This window comes from Ambystoma mexicanum, chromosome 1p (assembly GCF_040938575.1).
Source record: "Ambystoma mexicanum isolate Mex_15411 chromosome 1p, UKY_AmexF1_1, whole genome shotgun sequence".
Classification (NCBI taxonomy): domain Eukaryota; kingdom Metazoa; phylum Chordata; class Amphibia; order Caudata; family Ambystomatidae; genus Ambystoma; species Ambystoma mexicanum.
In genome coordinates this window covers 218707744-218728129 of record NC_090921.1, presented here as the reverse complement: position 1 = coordinate 218728129, position 20386 = coordinate 218707744, and the positions used below count along the sequence as shown (strand labels likewise).

At 45.7% G+C, this 20386-nt stretch overlaps 1 protein-coding gene across 1 annotated transcript in view; it reads left to right on the top strand.

The window, feature by feature from the left end:
• LOC138568020 (NXPE family member 3-like) overlaps nucleotides 1–18522 on the top strand; it is a 532139-nt gene extending 513617 nt beyond the window's left edge. The window contains exon 5 of the mRNA XM_069646414.1: nucleotides 17737–18522. Coding sequence (XP_069502515.1) covers nucleotides 17737–18269 — 533 coding nt within the window. The 3' untranslated portion in view covers nucleotides 18270–18522. The remainder of the gene's footprint in view (nucleotides 1–17736) is intronic.
• Nucleotides 18523–20386: the final 1864 nt, after the last annotated feature.

Genomic DNA, 20386 nt, shown 5'->3' with positions numbered 1-20386 from the left:
CGGTTGGTTGGGACCCTGTGAGCTCTTTCAACCACAAATAGTGGCGAGAAGGTGGTTGTTCCAAAGATTTCTTTGCATAGTCGTTCCACGAAGTCTTCCATTTTTGCAGGATTTTGTTGCTCTCTGATCCCCACCAGTCTAATGTTGTTTCGGTGACTGCGCCCTTCTAAGTCTTCATTTTTGGCGACAATTTCTTTTACTTGGCGCTCTAATGATGACACTTTGGAGGACAGGGATGTGGTGTTGTCTTCCAGATCGGAGACCCTCTGTTCAACGGTGTCTAGCCTCTCGCCGTGTTTATCAAGGCGGTGTTGTATTTGGTCAACTTTGGATGAAAGGGTGTCAATTTTGGCATCGAGGTTGCCTATGCCTGTTTTGAGTTCAAGCAATATTTCTCATATGTCGAGAGATTGGGAGGGTATCGGCTCGGCCTCCTGTTCCATGCTTGGTGACGGCGCTATCTCTCGATTCGACTGCTTGGGAGTTTTGGCTATGGCCCCGGTTTCAAACATCAATTTTCGCTGCGATTTGTCAGTTTTGCCCATGCTGGTATGGATTCCTGACTTTGCTGGGTGTAGGGGCAAAGGGCTCGCTCGTCTGGCTTGAGTGATAGTTGTTTGGCGCTGTGGTCGTTGTGTCTCGTTGTCGGGTTTCAGAATAACGGCAGAGGCCTTCCACGAGGTCGCCGCTGCCGAGGAGTTGTCGCAGTGCAGTGTGGGCCCCAGCGGCGAGTTTTCTCGCTATGTTCTTTGTTCGTTTGACCGCACTCAGCAGGGCATTTTGGAGATGGTGGGGCCCGGGCTGTGTGGATTTAGGAGGCTGGAGAGTTCATGAGTTTTAAAGTACTTCCACAGCCGGGCCCAAGAGGCCTGGATGGGGTAGCCGCGGGCTTCGATGTTGAGGGTCGTTCGCTGGAGATGGGGCTGTGGTTGGGGCAATTAGGGTTTCAAGGAGTTGGAGGCCTGTGGAATGTCCCTCCCGCGGGGTCGGGTAGCCGTGCAGGGATCTGCAGGCCGGGGTTGAGACCTGGGGCGGGGCGGCCGAAGTCGGGGCGGTGTCTCTCCTACCTGGTATCGGTGGTGTGTTCAGATACGTTCCCACTCTCTCCGGTTGGGTCTGGGGGGCTCTGTAGGCTGGAGACGAGCAGCTACGACCGACCAGAGGGCCGATGGCGCAGGCAGGCTGGGTGGGTTCTCACCCGCCCCTGCTGTTGTCAGGCCGTGGATTTCTGGCCTGCCGCGGGCACCACCTCCAGGGGGCCCGAGTGCCACCCACCCCGCCCGGTAGCCCGCTCTCCGATTGAATCCGGGGGTGGTCGCTCGGGTGAGGATGGCGCTGGAGGGTCGAACACCCTGCTGCCGAAGTGCCGCGCCACCGCAGTGGGAGGCCGCTTTTCATTGTGGCTGTTGAGTGGATAGGATCAGGGCGGGAGGCTGGGCAGCGTAGAGCAGAGCTCCTCAGGAGGGGCCAGAAGCACGTTCCTGGCCTCCTCACAGCTCCAAACAGTCTCTCAAACAGTCCAGATGCTCCTCCCTTTTCTCCACGCCAGGTTTCTCGCCGCAAGGGGTCACTACGGCTCCTTAAATAGCACACTTCCTGGTCACGTGATGTGTCCCGTGATGCGCTACGAGCTGAACAAAGGATTTGAGCAATTCAATGGGACTAAGCCCAAACAGGTAAGGCGAACGCTGATCAGCTAGGTGATTTGCTCCAAAGTCAGCATGGGGGCACAGGGGCTCAAAGCACTGGACAGCAGGATAGAGACACAGCTCCACAGTCTCTCAAACAGTCCAGATGCTCTGCCCTTTTCTCCGCACCGGGCTTCTCCTTCCCGGGCTCTTTCCTATACAGAACACTAGCCCATTGACTTTGGCCTGGCCTATTGACTTTAATTGAACTATTCTGGTGGGCTGAAACTATTTGCACTGTCTACCAAGTATATGTAATCTATTCTGCTACTTTATGCCTTTTTACTCCTTTTGAAAGTTACTGAAGTGCCATTTTGCTCCCACTTCAGGGGAACCCAATTTGTTCAGAAACGTATCGGTTTAGTACTGAAGTATATCTGTGTATATTATTAAGTTGCCTAACACTAGTGAATGTTTTATAAATGATTGTGTAAATAGATTAATAAGGGTTTTACCAAGAAACCTTGAGCATAAGTGTCTACTTGAACCACTGTGATTGTAAGTCCTCTGTGTAATATCTTGTACTGCCCACATTCTCTCTTGAGATAAGCCTGACTTCTCAGCCCTTCTACCACTAAACTGTGTAGTACAGACTTATATCACAGGTTGGTTTTTGCTTACACCTGTAGCACTAATTGTATGTGGTGGTCCCAGAGGGAACTGCATGCAATTCTGTCTAACACTGGTGTTCACCAGTGAGGATAAAGTATAGTTGTTACATTGAGAGTGCTGTTCTTACTTTTGTTCAAATAACCTTCACAATGCCAAACACCACTAGATAAGCAATTGTTTTATAATGACAGATATGGATAACTTCAGACAGGAAGCCTTGATCATTCTTTCAGTAGATCAACTGAATGATGTGTAAAGTCAGGTCTCTCTCTGTTAAAGGCAAGAAAACTGAATTGATTGGAAATTGTTGAATCATCAAAGTCTGAGTGTTAGAGTTGTAACCCCTACCCCCTCAGCAAATGTGGATAGTGTTCATGAGGATGATAATGATTCAGAGTCTAACTCTAATGTTATTGATGAGCTAGAAGAGTCAGAGAAGTCTCAAGATGTGAGGCCCGGTCGCTTTGGCTGCACATATAATAAAAAGATGTGAGGCCAACTGCCCCTCTACCTGTTTTCGGCCCTCAACATGTAGCCACAGGGTCCCTACCAGATCCAGTACTGAGTCCAGAATGTGTCTCTCTTGAAAAGATGAGACTTGAGTTAGAGTTCAAAAGGCTCCAAATGCAAACTGAAAGTAAACCTCAAGAGCTCAGGCTCAGAGAAATGGAGTTCAATCATGCCCTTGAAATGAAGAAATTGTCTCTTGAAAATGGTTCTATCTTCTAGGTCTTCCAGTCCTAAGAGGCCTCGCATGCCTAAAGATGCTGTAAATATGTATGAGGTGTGACTTGATATTTTGGATTGATTGGCTGCTTTTGAATATAACTATGGCATTCATGGTTTCACATGGAATCAGTTGATTCCTTGGCTTTTGTCTAGGCTCCCCCAGGTTGCAACTGATGTTGTAATGGATGTGGGGGAACTGAAAAGATTGGAGTATGAAAATGTGAAGCTAACTTTGATAGCTAGATTTGGGAAAACTCCTTCCCAGTACCTTAAGAGGTTTAGGACCCTCAAAAAGCATGATGGTACCTCTTGGGCTTCCTGGGTGTGTGAATGTTTGAACAACCTGGTTGGGTCAAGGGTTACAGAGTTAACACTTTTGAAGGAATGAGAAATCTATTTTTGTTGGAATCTATGTTTGATGCCTTCCCTCCTGCACTGAGACAGCACTTGGCTGACTCTAAGGAACTTGATCCAAAGAAGTTAGCAAAGGCTGCTGACTTGTGGGTTGCCAACGGGGCTACTCACAAGGATTCCGGGGCAACTCAGAAAAAGAATGATGGGAAGTTGCAAAAGAAAGATGTCAAAGAGAATTCTAATACCTCCAATCTACAAGATGGCCCCAAACATCAGAAGGGTAAGCCACCAGGGAAACCAAATCAGGCTAGTGAAACCTCTGGTGCCAAACCATAGGGAGGTCAGCAGAGGCCCCCATTTGTCAAAACATTTGGAAAATGTTATGCTTGTGGGTCTACTGACCATGTGAAAGGGGATCCCAGGTGCGAGGGTAAACCTTCAGGGATCCACACTGTCTTCTTAACCTTCTCCCCAGAGAAAGAAGTACATGTGACAAGTTGTAACTTTTAAGTACCGGCTGAAGACCGCATTGTAGTCTCTGCCAGTGTTTCTTTAGTGTCCCTGGGTCTGTGGGAACATCATAATTTAGATGTCTATAATTCAATTCCAGATAACACCAAAGAATATTACAAGGACAGTGTACTTGTGAATGACTAGGAGACCCCTGCCATTAGAGACACTGGGGCCAGCATTACTGTAGTGGATGAATATTTTTGCCAAGGCTGAGGATGTTGCTAAGGCACACAAAAGCCTCACTAAGCTTGCTGGAGGCCCTGTCCAAATGCTTCCTAGGCTACCAGCTCTCATCCAGTGCAACAATGTGACTGTCAAGATGCCTGTTAGTGTACAAAGTGAGGTGCCTGTGAGAGTCCTGTTAGGGAATGACTTAAAAACTCTTGGAGTGGTATTAAGCACCCCCAGGCTTCCCAGAAAAATGATACAGGAGCAGACAAGGAGGGCCAGGGAGAGTACCTTAGATGGCTCTCCAGAGGATGTTACAGAAGGATCTATAACACCTAGCCCACAGGAGCTACTAACTGCTATTTCAAAGACGACTGAGACAAAGGGCCAATCCAAGGTTTCCAGGAAAAAGTCAGAAAGCACTCCTGTGCTACCAAGAAGGACATCCCTGAGAGGACGGTCCACAGTCACACCTGTGACTGCTCCTCCAGCTGAGGCTGAGTGTGAGAAACAACCAGGAAAGGTTGACTCAGCCGCTGAGTATTCAGAGCTGGAAGAAGACCTTACCCCCGATGGAGATGTGGATCCTAAAGACCATCCTAAACTACTGTCTTTACTGGCAGAAGGTGGCCCCTCTAGGGCAGATGCCTGCAGAGGTCATAGAGAGTTTCCTACTCTTCAAGGTCTTCGCCAACAGTCAGCTTCCCAGCTGAAAGGGCAAGAGCCAGGCGAGCACAGGTTATACTTGGAAGATGGCCTCTTCTGCAGTGAACTGACCAAGTCTATCCCAGGGAACTACAGAAGACTTGTAGTGCCTCTAGAGACAAGACACCCGTTCCTACAGTTAGCCCATGAGATTCCTTTGGCTGGTCACTTGAGCTTCAAGAATACCAAGGAAAGGCTTTCTCTATATTTCTACTGGCCTAAGTTGGGGTCTGATGTAGATGAATTCTATAGGAGCTGTCACACTTGTCAGACATCTGGAAAGAGTGGAGCCAAGAATGTGGCACCCTTTTGAGAGGGTAGGAATCGACATTGTTGGTCCCTTAGACATTCCAACCACTTCAGGCAATCAATTTATATTGGTTGTGGTGGACCATGCTACTAGGTATCCTGAAGCTATACCTATGAGGACTGTTACAGCTCAGGCTGTTGCTAAGGCCCTACTTGGTAGTTTTACCAGGGTAGGTTTTCCTAAGGCAGTCATCTCTGACAGGGGATCACATTTTATGTCCCACTACATGAAGGCCATGTGGGAAAACTGTGGAGTAACCATACGCAGCCAAATAGATTGGAAGAGAGGTTTAACTGTACTATGAAGAGCATGATAGGTGCTTTAAGAGGAAGGAACCCCTTAGTAGAAAGTGGGACCTTCTACTGCCATGCCTTCTATTTGCTTATAGAGAAGTCGCTCAGGAGGGTGTTGGATTTAGTCCCTTTGAGCTTATCTATGGTTATCCAGTTAGAGGTCCATTGGCCCTAATTAAGGAGGGGTTGGAGAGTGCTCCTTCTCCCAAGCCAGTGAGAGTCACTGACTATGTGTTCGGTCTCAGGAGGATAATGGCACACATGATGACAGAAGCATCTGATAACTTAAAAGCAGGTCAGGCTATGGCGAAGCATTGGCATGACCAGAAGGCCAACATGGTTGAGTTTACTTAAGACCAGCACGTTTTAGTTATGGTTCCTACAAGGCAGTGTGGATAGGACCCTTCAAAGTTTTGGGAAAACTTGGAGAGGTTAACTATCTGGTGGATTTAGGCAATCGTAAGGAGGCCCCAGGGTCTTTCACACCAACCTTCTGAAGGCTTATTTCACCAGACCAGAAGTGGGAGCTTTGCTTCTAGCTTCAGCTCAAGAGGCGGATGAGAATGAACCCCTACCTGATCTCCTCAGGGGACAACCTCTAGATGACAAAATAGAAGGAGTTCATCTCTCTTCTAATCTGACATTGGAACAACAGGAGGAGTGTGAGTTTCTGTTGAATCAGTTTGCCACCCTGTTTTTACTAGCACCAGGCTTGACCCCTTGGGGCCAGCATGATATTCTCACTGGTGACTGTTTAACTGTTAAAAGCAGAGATTACAGGGTGTCTGATAATGTCAGAACCCACATAAAGGAAGAGGTCAACAAGATGCTTGATCTCGGGGTACTAGAACCCTCTGCTAGTCCATGGTCCAGTCCAGTTGTACTAGTGCCAAAGGCAGGATCCAAGGAGTTGAGATTATGTGTGGACTATAGAGCTCGAAATTAAGTCACTAAGACCGATTCCCATCATTTACCTAAGACAGATGATCTTGTGCACAAACTTGGTTTAGCCAAGTACCTCAGTACATTTGACCTAACGTCAGGCTATTGGCAAATAGCCCTGACAGACTATGCCAAGGAGAAAACTGCATTTTCAACCCCATGTGCAGAATCAGGACAGTGTTGAATTGTGAAATCGAAAGCAGAAAAGAAAATGTGCCAACGCACTTGTCGGCTGTTCACACATTTCATAGTAGCTAGATCCTGAATGTTACGGTGATCAGTATACACAGCCACTGGCCATTTAGCGCCCAAGAGGTGATGCCTCCAAGCCATTAATGCATCTTTGATGGCCAGAGGTTCCTTCTCAGGGACAGTCTAATGCATTTCAGCAACTGTGAATTTCCTAGAATGGAACGCCACCAGATGTAACAAACCAGTGGTGTTGCAGACTTGAGACAAGACAGCCCCCATGGCAAACAAAGACACATTGGCCTCCATCACAAATAGAGAATCAGGATCTGGGTGTTTTAAAACAGGGGCTGTGGTAAAAGCCATTTTCAAAGTATCAAAGGCATCTTGTTGCACTGATGTCCATTGATAAGGTACTGATGGACTTGTAAACTTGGTCAATGGAGCAGCAATGGCAGAGAATGCCTGAATAAAGCAATGGTAGAAATTAGAGAAACCAAGAAAAGACTGCAAGGATTTAATTGATGTTGGTACTGGCCATTCAAGGGTAGTGTTCACCTTATTCACGTTCATAGAAAGATCATCTGCAGCTATCTGGAATCCTAAAAAGTCAATCTCAGGGACGTGAAACACACATTTTCTAGCTTTAGCAAAGAGTTGATTTTGATGTAGTTGAAGTAGCACCTCTGAAACCTGTTTTACACATGTCTCATATGATGGAGAGAATATGAGTATATCGTCGAGATACACAATAACGTACGAATCCAGGATGTCGTGACAGATATAAATCGCTGAAAGTTTTCTGGTGCATTACATAAACCAAAAGGCATGACTGTATACTCAAATAGACCAAAATGTGTGCAGAATGCCATCTACCATCACCCTCTAGGTACCAGACTAGATTGTATGCACTTCTTAGATCAAGTTTCGTAAGATAATCGCTTGTTTAAATTGATCTAATAGGACCGAGATTAGGGGAATGGTTTACCTGTTCTTGATTGTAATCTGGTCCACCCGTCTGTAATCGACACAAGATCGAAGGTCACCTTCTTTCTTGGGGACAAAGAATATAGGGCTCGCAGCCAGGGACTGGAAGGGTCTGATATGCCTGCTGTGCATGGCTTTGCCAATGTATTCTTTCAATGCTTCGTCTTCAGTAGGGGTCAAAGAATAGACACAGCCACTAGGTATCTCAGTGTCTGCAATAAAGTTGATGGAACAGTCATATGGGCGATGCAGTGGTAACGTCCCCACCTGGCGTTTGTCGAAGACGTCTAAGCAGGACGTGCATTCTTCTGGTATACCTGAGGAGATAGCACCCACCAAGTATCCTACAGTTACTAGGGCCTGATAAGGAGGTTGGCATACAGATGCAACTGTCTGGCATTGTGTATGACAAAAGCAGACAGAATGAAGGTCAAGCGTACTATTAACTCAGTCAATGACAGGGTTATACTTCTTTAGCCAAGGGATACAAAGTATGATGCCAAATTGAGGGGCAGCAATAAGATGGAACATGATTTGTTATTTTTCCTGAATAATAAGAAGCATGGGCAGGGTTTGCTGTCGAATCAGAACAGAGACGAGTTTAGTGACGTCCACTTCCTGTACAGTTTCGGGTGTTACTTTATCTTGTAGAGGCAGTTTCAAGGAGGCAGCCAAAGACATATCGACATAGTTGCGTGTGGCACTCAAATTGATCAAGACACAGATGGGTTGTTCTGTTTGTCCTGGTATAGTAAGATGAGCTTCAATGATCATATGAGTAGCCTGACTAGAGATAAACATGTTGAGGGGTGTAGAGAGGTCAATGCCCACCTGTACCCCTTGCTTTTTCAGATGAGCCTTCCAGAAAAACAGACATGCGTTTTGGTCTTGGCGGGGCACTCCTTAAAAAAAATGTCTGGTTTGACCACAATAAAAGCAGGCATTAGACACACATCATTGTTCAGTTTCAGCAGATGTCAAGGGAATCCGAGTACCACCAATGTGCATAGGCTCAGGGGCACTCTCCATAAACCCTGAAGGACCCGAGGAGTGACAAGGTCCAAAGCTAGCTTTTTTACTTAGCTTGCCTTTACGTTCTGCTCTTCTTGCATCTACTTGGATCTAGTCCACTAGTACTGGTTATTGGGTAGGAAAGAAAGGGACCACAGCTAGGGCATCTTTAATGGGATTACTAAGACCTCTGTAGAAAACAACAGACCTTTTATCTTCAGGTCAAGCAGTTTCAGCAGCTAGCTGATTTAGCCTGATTCATGGAATTATTTGGGTGAAAAACGCAGATTTGCGAGCCTTTCTGCCCGAAAATCCCTGTTTGAAGTATAGGGATTTTTGGGCAGAAAGGCGCGCAAATCTGCGTTTTTCACGCAAATAATTCCATGAATCAGGCTATTAATTGGGCGATGTACCCCAAAGACCTGCGTTTCCTTGTGTTCATTTTAATAGTTCTAGGTCTCTTGTCTGAGCCTTAAAGTAGGCATCAAAGACTTTAGTCATTTCCAAAACTAGGAGATCAGAGTTGTACAAAACAGGACTATTGCCTTCTAACAGAGGATTAACACAAGTGCCCGATAACCCACCCAGATGTGATAACATGAAGGCAGCCTTAGTCGAAGAATCGTGAAAGGCGTGGGATCTGCATAAAAAATGCAATTTGCACTGGTTGATAAATGTGCAAAATTTCCAGGGTTCCCCGGACGAACACTTCAGAGAAGCCAAATTGAAAGGAGTAAGTACGTATACCGTGGCCTGGTACGTATACCGTGGCCTGAGGAACTGGCATAGGAGCAGCCCCAGATTGCGGGGTATGCCATCCCCAAACTCATCATCTGGAGGCCGAGGGTGATGGCCATCCTGGATTGCATCCCATCGTTGGTGCAATACAGTATTAGTGGTAGACCTGTTTGTCCTAAACGCCTTATTGTCCTGAATCAAGGCTGCTACCTGGTCCTCGGCGGCCTCCATAAGTCCAACTGGGTAGAAAGTGGCTTCTCAGTTTGTCATGAACTGAGGTCCCAGATGAAGCGATTCCTTCTTACCCAAGTACCAGCCAGAGAAGAGAAAAGACGGTCCTTGGCAAGAAATTGGGACAAAAGGTGAGGCAGGATACAGCACCGCCAGGCTTTCGGCAGTTCGTAGTCTCACCAGAGTTCAATTTAGAAAGTACAGAAATCCAGGGAAAGTCCAAGAGAGTTCCAAATGTACAGTTCGAGGGTTGAAAATTCAATTAATCCAATGTCCAAAAAATAACCAGTTCACCAAATCCGACAGGGAAAACCCAGGAGCAATCAAGAACAAACTTGAGCCAAAAAATCCCCCAAGAAAAGTCAAAAATGCAAATAATAAACGAACGCCACCTGCAAAACAGCTGAGAAGCAAGGAGATGTAATTGCTGTACATTTATATAGATCCGGAAGGCATTTCCTGATTGGTCACGTGACACACTGCTGTCACGTGACCGCCTTCAAGCGTTGCTGGTGCGCACGTCTTGCATCACCAAGCCAATCTCCAAGGTCAACGCAGGAGCACCCTCTGCCGCGCAGTCCCGGAACCCATCTGTAATCTGAATGGGACAGCCAGCGGCATGGAGGCAGGACGCCGCACTCGCCCTGCATGGAGCGGGACCCCAAGCAACATGGGGTAAGAGCACTGCGACCAGCGCTTAGCAGGTGAGTTTGTGACAATGGCTTCCTGTCAGCTCATGGCTACTGCTGGAGGCAAGCTTCTAACCCTTTGGAAGATTGTCTTTATTCCAATAAGGATTGGTCAGTACACAAGAGAAAATGGTCCATTTGTCAGCAGGTGCCCAAAAACCTCAACAGGTGATCCCTGCCTGAAGTCTAGAGGTACTTTGCTTCGCTCCTCAACCAAGCAGGCATGTCCCCATTAGGACAGGAGGCACAGAAAGTAAATCCTTACGAGAAAAGTATTGTGGCAGCAATATTGTACTTGACATTAAATTACACAACACGACGAGCAGACTTGGGAAGAAGTATTTAACTGGTAGCAAATAAGACATTTCTGTAGCTAACCATCAATGCAAGAACAATAGCTGCGGAAAATAGACTCCTACGGGAAGAAAATGGATGTAGCATTGTTTCAGTGATAGAAATATGCAGGCAAATGGCTTTATTGAATAAAGGAGTCAAATGTCATGGTCCTCTGTCTAAGCCAGAATGACGGACTTTGCTGGTGTCCTCTGAACCCTTGTTCATGGAGCCCTAGCTGTTATAGTTACCCCTCACACATCCTTTTACTACAGGCCCAACTGGCAAAGTGCATTTAGGCAAGAGACATTTCCCAAGTCAATATGTTTTGGCTGGCATATCTCAAGCAGGTGTACCATTGCTTTATGGAAATAAATGACATTGTGGTGAAAAAATAGATATATGTTTATTAGGGATCGGGTATATAGGTTGTGTGGTAGGGATCCCCCTCACGCATTTACATAGAAAACAAAATAAACGTGCGTAATTTTATCAGAAGTATATTACCCAAAAAAATAATTTACTTGGATATAAGAACGTAGAACCCTTAACTAAGCAACAAATGGCCCAATAAACTTCTCGCTGAGAAGACGATTCCAACCTCGCCCACACTAACCTTCTCTCCTTTGGCCCCCATAAGTCTTGAGTCCATCGAACCTGAGGTTGTCAAATCTATAGACTTGAGGAGAGGTAGCAAACAGGGGGATCCAACTCGCCAATTACATGGAATCCCATTCAGACTGCTTTCTAAGAAAAATGTTGACCTTCCAAAGTCTACCAAGCGAACAGCTGCAAAAAAACCTCAGAGATTAGCAACACCAATTGCGAGTCAGCGTTTGGAAAACTCACTAAAAACGCTTTTTCACAGACAAGCCACAAAGAAATTGCACCACGCAGGGCTTGGGGAAATTTCAGACGCAGACCTTTTGGAAGCCCTCCTAGAACCTCTACTCACTGCATCATCGGGCTCTCAGAAGAATTCCTCCAACAGTGGGTGTATGGCTCCATTAACTCATACAAAGGTGCATCCAATAGATACTCCTAACTTTGGTCCATCAGGCTCACCAACTTTCTTGGAACTACAAAAAACTGGGATAGAGAAACCGGTAACTCCACCACCATCACTAGTGCATAATGAGCCTTGTGGTGAAGTCCAGGAGTCTCACAGTGAAGCCCCAACTGTCTCGGAGGCTGAGCCTTTAATTGAACCTCTACTGGGAAGTAAGAATTTCTTACCCCAGTCAGACAGCACAAGATCAATACCACCTCTACCTGTGTCACCGGATCTAATCTGTTCGGGGCTAGCTGACAGTCCAAGTCTGACGGAGTACCCTTTTGAGAAAAGCAACTCGGGATACAAGCCCACCCCTTCGGTGGCTCCTTCGGCCAGGGAAGCACATGAGGAAAATGGAATCAAAGACGTCCTGCTGGACCCCCAAGAGGGCTCCATCCCAAGGCTGACGACCTCCCAACAGAAACCAAAGGAACTGCCGCGGCTATGGCCGCCTTCAACACCTGTGAGTTCCGCATCGAATAGAAGATCAAGTGAGGCTTCTTACACTATCCCTAAGGAGACTCCGTCAAAAAAAGCGGATTTCATGTACATCATGTCTGCTGTAACCATCGCTCTAGCTCCTTTTTGCAAACTCTATGAGGCAATAAACGACTCTTTGAAAGACCACACTTCTATCTTTGCGATGATGAATTCTAAGCTCATCTACTTAGAAGGTTACATCAACGCTTTAGAGAAAAGAAAAACTGACCCAATTGGTGCTTTGCAGCTCCAACAAGTTGAGTTCATGGAAGCCCTATCAAGCTTAAGAAAAACCAACAAAGATAGCCTAGGGATGGATGTAAGTACCCAAACAATAGCACCAGTCACTCCGTGCAGCGATGTATCCTACACTGATTGTGGGACAAGGCCAAAAGCGGGCTCAACCTCCATGTCAGGCTCTCTCAACACACTGCCAATCAGAGCAAATCTGACATCTAACAATCTGAGCGTAAACGATGTAATTTGTTTAGACGCCATCCTCCCACAGAAAGACCACTTAGGATCGAAACTCACCCAAGGCCCAGGCCACAAACCAATGAACCCAGGGCCGCGTTTTGAGGGGAATTTGGACACGAGACCAAAGCAACAGACTCTCAAAACGCACACATGCCTCAAGACGGCTCCTTTGTTTAAAGCATCTCCAGTAATGCCGCAATGTGATCTCCAACAAAAAGATCCCTTACCAAAGACGCCCCAAAACTGGGGAGGGATGAAACCAGTGACAACAAATGAGTCAGACATAGAGGCACATTTAGAAGTCACATCGCAGTCACCAAAAACAGTAGAAGATTTTCTTATGCAAAAGGACTTGATGGACATAAGTCAACACTTTGACGACTCCCCGGACAAACAGAAAGGGGCGAACTCTCGTCTAACTAAGATGACACACAACCAGCAGTCAGTCACGAGAGACCTTTCAGGCTTTAGCTCACTGGATGAGCGCTTCAAATCTCTACGTAGCACTCAAGGGGATCAATTCAGGAAATTCACTGAAAAGCGTCCTGAACAAAATTGTGAAGTGGTCTCACCTCCTCATCGGCCTCAAGTGACGTATAGATCAAGAGTTCACACTCAAACAAAATCTGATCTACCGGATAATTCTAAAGACTTGACGTATTCTCACAAGAGAAAGGGACCTCAAGAATACAAACAACATGAGAATGGGGATCGTAGATTCCATCATTCGAAGAAGTCGCACCAAGACTTGAAACACCACAACAAGAATCCAGCGGTCAAAATACGCCAACGGTCTGGCAACCAAAAATATCTGGTACTAAATAGACGTATGGTGTTGAGACTGCTACATAGTATCTCCTCTTTAAGAAATTTAAAATCAGAGGACCTTACAACGGTGGAACCTTTCCACAAGGACCATACAGCATATTGTCTGCTATACACATCATCAGCTGATGTGACTACAGCACTACTAGCAGCAGAGGAAGTACTATTCAAACAAGGGTTTGAGTTAACATTAACCAGACCACCTAGAACAGATAACGACAAGACAAAGGATTGTACAATGGAGGAAAGATCAAACGAAGAATGTCAGTCCACTAACTCAAAGGAAAATTCCGTAAAGAAACCACCAGCTACTCTTAAGTCCAACACGATCGACTCTATTCCTCAGGGGAAAGCAAATTCCCCTAGTAGCTCTCCTAACACAAAGGCTCCCACAACCTTAGAAGAGACCCAAAAAGTGACTCAGACCAGACCGTCTTTAGAATCGTCTTCATGGGCTTGGCTACCAAAAGCTTTATCCACACGCCTACAGAAATAGCCATCAGAATCTACAAACACTGACCAAGACCAACATCAACTGACTCTGGCATCATGGAACACAAGAGGGTTTTTACATTTGACAACTTCTGGAGACATCAATTTAGGGGACTATGACATCTTATGCCTCCAAGAAGTCTGGTTACAAACCAACATTGGATGGTTTCGAGATCGCCTTCTCAGAAGCATTAGCGGGCCCTAAAGGAAGACCATCATCAGGCCTAATCATCGCAGTCCGGATGGGTGTGGGTTTAGAAATAACCAAAACCATCTTGACGACCCCATACGTCATCGCGGTACTCATCTCGTGGCAACGAAAGGAGGCTGGGGAAGAACATCAAACATGCACCCCCCTGTTGGTGATGTCGATCTATTGGAACCATAAAGGGATTCAACAGACCTCACTGTTTGATATAGTAACCTCCACATTGGACTCAGTCTACTTAGAGTTTGGGGTATGCGATGTTATAATATGTGGGGACTTAAACATCAAGTGCCCATTGGCTAATAATAGCACCACAGACCCCGCACAGAGTAAGCCTTGTAAACAAGGCTTAGCCTGGCAGAAGCTGATGACGGCCAGACATCTTTTCAACTCTGCAACTACATTTCTTGACTCTATCTCTCTACCAACATGGAAAAGAGGTTTGACCAGCTCAACAATAGACTACATATTCGTCTCTGATTTGCTGTTAGCCCGGTTGATAGATTTCAACATTTGCCAGTCACAGCAAAGCGATCACAACCTGCTGGCCATTAAATGGGCCTCCATAAAACCAGATATAGATCATTACTCTGAAAGAATAGAACCGGTAGGAAAAGGCAACCGGGTAAGGATCTCACGGACCAACATTCAAGAAATTACTTGTTTGTATGGAAGCAGCAAGGAGGCCGCAAAGGTGGACTACAGACCATTTTTGGAACCTTATAGAGCCTCGTTAAAAAGATCGAAGGGGCCCAATACAACCCAGACCTACCATGCACATACTTTTGACTCGCTGTTGGTGGCACAGCGAAACATCCTCCGCAGAGCTAAAAGAATGGCTGCAAGAAACAACTCGCCCGCTACTAGGGCTTACATGAAGGAGACAACAAGAGCCTATAAAAACTGGCTACGGGGCCACCGCTTAGAACTACACCAACAAGACTCTGAAAACATGTTAGAACAAATTGGAAAATCCAACTCTAGAGACTTTTGGAGTCTGGTTAACCCACGAGCTAAGGAGGCATCTACAATGATGCTAAACAGTATATCGGAACCAGCATGGACTGGGTTCTACTCATCACTCTTCAAATCTCCAGACTCTGAGGCAGGACCTTTATATCCCCAGACGACAGCTCGGTGGGTCGACCTTTCGGACAGAGCTGAAATTCTGGACAAAATACTCAAGCTAAAGAAATCAAGGGCTCCAGGGCCTGGCGGTCTGTCAAACGAGAACTTGAAATCCGCGCCAGAAGAATGGGCAAACCTGCTGAGCATAATTTTCTACAAATGCACTACCTCTCGCCCAATCCCGCCCACTTGGACCTCAGGAATCATTATTCCCATATTCAAAAAAGGAAGGAAGGACGACCCTAGAAATTTTCGCCCGGTGGCCCTCCTAGAGGTGATAGGGAAAGTTTATGGTTCCCTTTTGTTGGATCACTTTAATCAGTGGGCAAAAAGTGCGCACTGTAATGACCCTCTCCAATCGGGGTTTAAAAAAGGAGTAGGAACTAGTATAAACATCTTTATACTCAGCCTCTTAAAAGCAAAAGCCCGCGAAAAAAATCGGAACCTGTTTTTGGCATTTATAGATCTGTCCCAGGCCTTCGACTTAGTCAACCGAAGGAAGCTCTGGGGAAAACTTTCCAGGTGGGACTGCCCTCAGGAGATCCTGAACCCCATCAAGGCCCTGCACGCTGCCACATCAATGCAGGTACGACTGAATACCAACGGCCTACTCTCGACATCCATAACAACAGACAGAGGGGTTAAACAAGGCTGCCCACTAGCACCAGCCCTTTTTCTGTCCTATTTTGGGGACTATAAAGATTCTCTAATCAGCGCACGAGTATTCTCCCCAGAACTGGGTAAAGAGAAGATCCCGAGACTCCTGTATGCAGACGACCTCATTCAGCTGGACTACACCCCAATTGGTTTACAACGGCAGCTATCTGCATTGATCACATATACAGCCGCCAACGACCTAGAGGTAAACAAACAGAAAACGAAGATAATGGTATTTGGAAAGAATCAAAAAAAGACAAAAATGAAGAATTTTTCGTGGTATCTGGCCACAAACAAAATCGAACAAGTGGCTGAATTTAAATATCTTGGAGTCCTCATTGACTCCACGGCCAATGACTCAGCGATGCAGCACCATCTTTCTGAAAAAATGAAAACTCTAGCCTCACAAGCAAAAATACTGGATAACAAATACGGACGTTTTTCATTGTTGCCACTACTTAAATTCTACAGGGGCAAAGTTATCCCGGCCATCACCTATGGAGTCGAGGCCATGCCATCTTTACCTCACTTCATATGGGCCAGACTGGAGAGTCAGTTCTGGCGCTCAGTACTGAACATGCCATCTTCTACTCCGATTGCTCTGATTAGACGTGAACTTTCCCTCTCTTCCTTAGAGTCAATCGTGAAAAGAGCGTCAGTTATGTTATATCGGAAAATAATAGATCCTTCTTCCTCTGCAATTTTCCAGATGGTCCTTGAGGAGATGAATTCAAGCAAATCCATGTTATCGTCCAAATGGGAGCAAATGTGTTTACAGCAACTTGACATCTGCGGCAGCTCGATTGAAGAACTTCTGGGGAACCCGACAAGAACTAAAACCCGATTAGACAACAGAAAACTGAATGTACTCCAACCCTTCCTGACAAAGCACCCAGACAAAAAAACTAGGAACACTCTACTCCGTGCGAGGCTAAATTTGCTACCTACAAATGAGATTCTGTACACAAGGGGCCTTTCAACAACAAATACTTGCCGCTTTTGTAATAACATTGAACAAAGCGAAACATTACGGCACCTTTTACTACTATGTCCAGGTACTGACAAATTTAGATCACCATACATTCTTCATCACTTAAAAAACTCCTATCTGAGGGAGGAAGAGCTCTGGTGGGAGCGCCTAATAGGAGGCTTGAGAACATCTTGGTCTATTGCAGCCACAAACATTTTGGATCAGATCTTCGCACATGTACCCCCGTCTTAACGGGCCTGGCCACAGAAGTTGACAGTTTGACAGATAATTGTTGGAACTGGGGAGGGTTTTCCGTTGTTTTTCGTTCATCCTCTTGTAAAAATCACCACGGTGATTATACACTCGTAATAAAAAAAAAATAAATAAATAAACTTCTCGCTATGAGTAAATCACAGAGTAAAGTTCAATTCTAAGTGATGGAAATTTCTAGAATACTTAAGGTTATTGTTGCAATACGATGTTTTTAAAGTGTTTCTCTTGCGGGCTTTATTTAATGTTAGTGTTTTATGTTTATTAAAACCTGTACTTAAGTTTGATTTTGTTTGCTTGCCGTTGTTTCATTACTGTGTTGAATTGAGCACTGTTATAATTGTGCCAACCAATTATTTTAAATGGAGAACGTTGTCCTCAGTCTACAAGTATCCAGAAAGCAATTGTTTCCTTTTTGTGCAAGAGAACCTTGAGGCAATTTTCAAGATTTTGGTTAAAAGCTTGTTGAGTCTAGTGCAACCCTCTGCCTTGTTGGGCATATATCTCATGTTTTCTTCTCTTGTGACCTCATCCCCCTTTGACTTCCTCTTGCTTCCACCTTTTTCTACCCCCTTCCCTCAGCTCTAATATCTGCATTCTATAACTTCCTCCACTTTGACAGCTTCACGGGACACTCTCTGACCTCCTCCTTTTCACAGTCCTTTTTTTTCTTCATTTCACAGCTGTCAAGAAGATCGACTTGCATGTAGAGTACAAGTCAGGCCCCCTTATAGCTGTTGACCCGAGCAATGGCTTAATTTTGTATTGGAGAGCCCACGGGAACCCACTGAGGACAACAAAGACAATGATTGCAGACCTCCACTACATGTCAAACGACATAACCGAAATCGGAGGTGGGCCTGACGTGGTAATCGTATTTACTATCTGGGCTCATTTCACTACTTATCCGGTGGAGGTGTACATCCATCGAGTAAGAAACATCCGCAAGGCAGTCATTGACCTCCTGCTGAGGAGCCCCCAGACAACAGTGATCATCAAAACAGCCAACACGGGATACAAGTCTATATATGGGAGCGACTGGCTCTCCCTCCAGCTGGACCTGATCCTCAGAAAGATGTTTTCTGAGCTGCCTGTGGCAATTGTTGATGCCTGGGAAATGACCTCCTGCCACTACCTGAGAGATGACATCCATCCCGGGAGGGTCATCATACAAAATGAGGTGGACATGTTCCTCTCCTTCATATGCCCCCACTGAGCATGCGGGAGAACTGGTAATTACTCAAATAATTCTATTCTTATCTTGTGGAAAACGTCAACTTTTGAAGATGGTCCTTTCCACTGGTACCCAATGGTTGGGAGAAAAGAAACAATGGATGATGAGAAGAAACGGATCTCGGCATTGTCAGCACGTGGAAGATGCCCCTAGTCTTTATCAATTCGATTGAACATTTTATCAGACAATGTATTTTCTCACACTAATAAATAAAACATATATTTTTTAAAAACAGGTTCAGTATAAATGTTGCAGGTTATTTCAAGAAGTCGGATAGACCTATCACAGAGTGGCACGGTCCTATGACATCTTTCCATAAAAGGGCACTTTGAATCCATGTGTCCAAATGGGAACTGTTGAGCGTCGTCCCTTACATGAAAATGGTACTGTCAAAATCATTAATCTGTTGTCTAAGTCGGTCACCAAGTGACAGAGCCCAGAGAGCTGCTGGCCTCTCAGAATGCTATTAGAAAGAGTGAACAGTGACATTCTTTGGAGGTGAAGGCACAGGCACACCGTCAAGATGGAGTGGGGCTGCCATTCCAAGTTCCAACAAATAGGCTGTTAGAGGCAGATTTTGGTTGAATGAGCAGATTGAGGGTAATGAGCGGAAGATGTTTGTTTGTTTATTATTTATAATGCACATCATACCCTGAGGTAACAGGGCGCAACAGTTACAAGTATATTGGAAGCTTAGTTATACAGAGATAATAAAATACATTCAAGGATAGATTAGAAGGTGTATATACAGAGAGGGCAAGTTTACAGGCATGATATGCATTAGGAAAACCGGTTCCTAAGAAAATATATACAAGAATAGGTCTGGTACGCAGGTAATTGCAGAGATATTATCATAGCAGTGACAAAGCTGGGTAGTGTTATGAATGCTGGTTGTTGGATTTTAGCCATGTGATGGCGTTGGATCTGAACTTGTGGTATGTTTGGTTTGTTCTTAGGCTGGGAGGCATCGTGTTCCATAGTTTGGAAGCTTTTACTGGGAAGCTGTTACCTCCAATTGTGGAACGTTTGTGGGCTAGGTATGGAGAGTCGATCTCTGTTGACAAGTCTTACTGGTCTCGTTGACATCTGCTTATGAAATCTCTCAGCCAGGTAGATGGGTGCGGTATTGTTAGATTTATAAGTAAGCGATAACGTTTTTAGGAGAATTTTGTCATGAGTTGGGAGCCAGTTCTGTCGACAAGTCTCTGAAATGTGGTCTCTTCTGGATATGCGTAGGGGCGCTCTTAGCGTATTGTTTTGCAATGTTTGAATTCTTTTGATGGTGGCTTTGGAGAATCCTAGGTAGAGGGCATTGCTGTAGTCCAGGCGTGACAGGATGAGGGCTCTGGCCAAGGTAATACAGCTGTTGTCCGAGAGGAACGGTTTGCCAGTACGTATTAGTTTACAAGTGTAGGCTGTGGATGATGCTAGGGAGTTCACCTGTTTAATGAATGAAAGGTTTGAGTCAAGGTAAAAACCAAGAGGCCGATTCATGGAATTAATGTGCGCTGAAAATTCCCGCGCAAGCATGCGAAACCGTGCGAATCGCAGTGCAAGTGTGAAAATCGCACCGAAACCCGCGCCCATCGATTCATGGAAGGCCGTTCGCGAGTAAAATCTGGGATGTGCGCTGAAATTCTGCATGGCGAACGTCGGCGCACAGGTCATCTAACAGCGTGCTCTACGGCCACAGCGAAAGCGCACATAGCGCGGCGCACATAACAAAAGTAGGCGTAACACGGGGCGTGACACGCGGAATGGGGAACAACTCGTGAAAATGTGGGCGTCACGGGGGAAGTACAGGAGGCAAGTGCGCGGAATGCCCACACGCTCGCCTACAACACGTATTCATGGAATCCAAAAGGGAAAAACAGCGCACGGGCAAAGACGCGCACAGGCCTAAACACGTCTGCCACACGAAGGCAGGCGGTAGTGTCCCTGCGCATGAAAAAAATGTGCGCCAAAATGTGTGCTAACAAAAAGCACGTATATACAGCTCTGATGAATGTCCCATACTGTGGCCCTCTAGGACAAATGACGTGCAATGGGGTACGCGACAAACACCCACACCCGCTGTGTCAAAAATAGCGTGTGCGTGT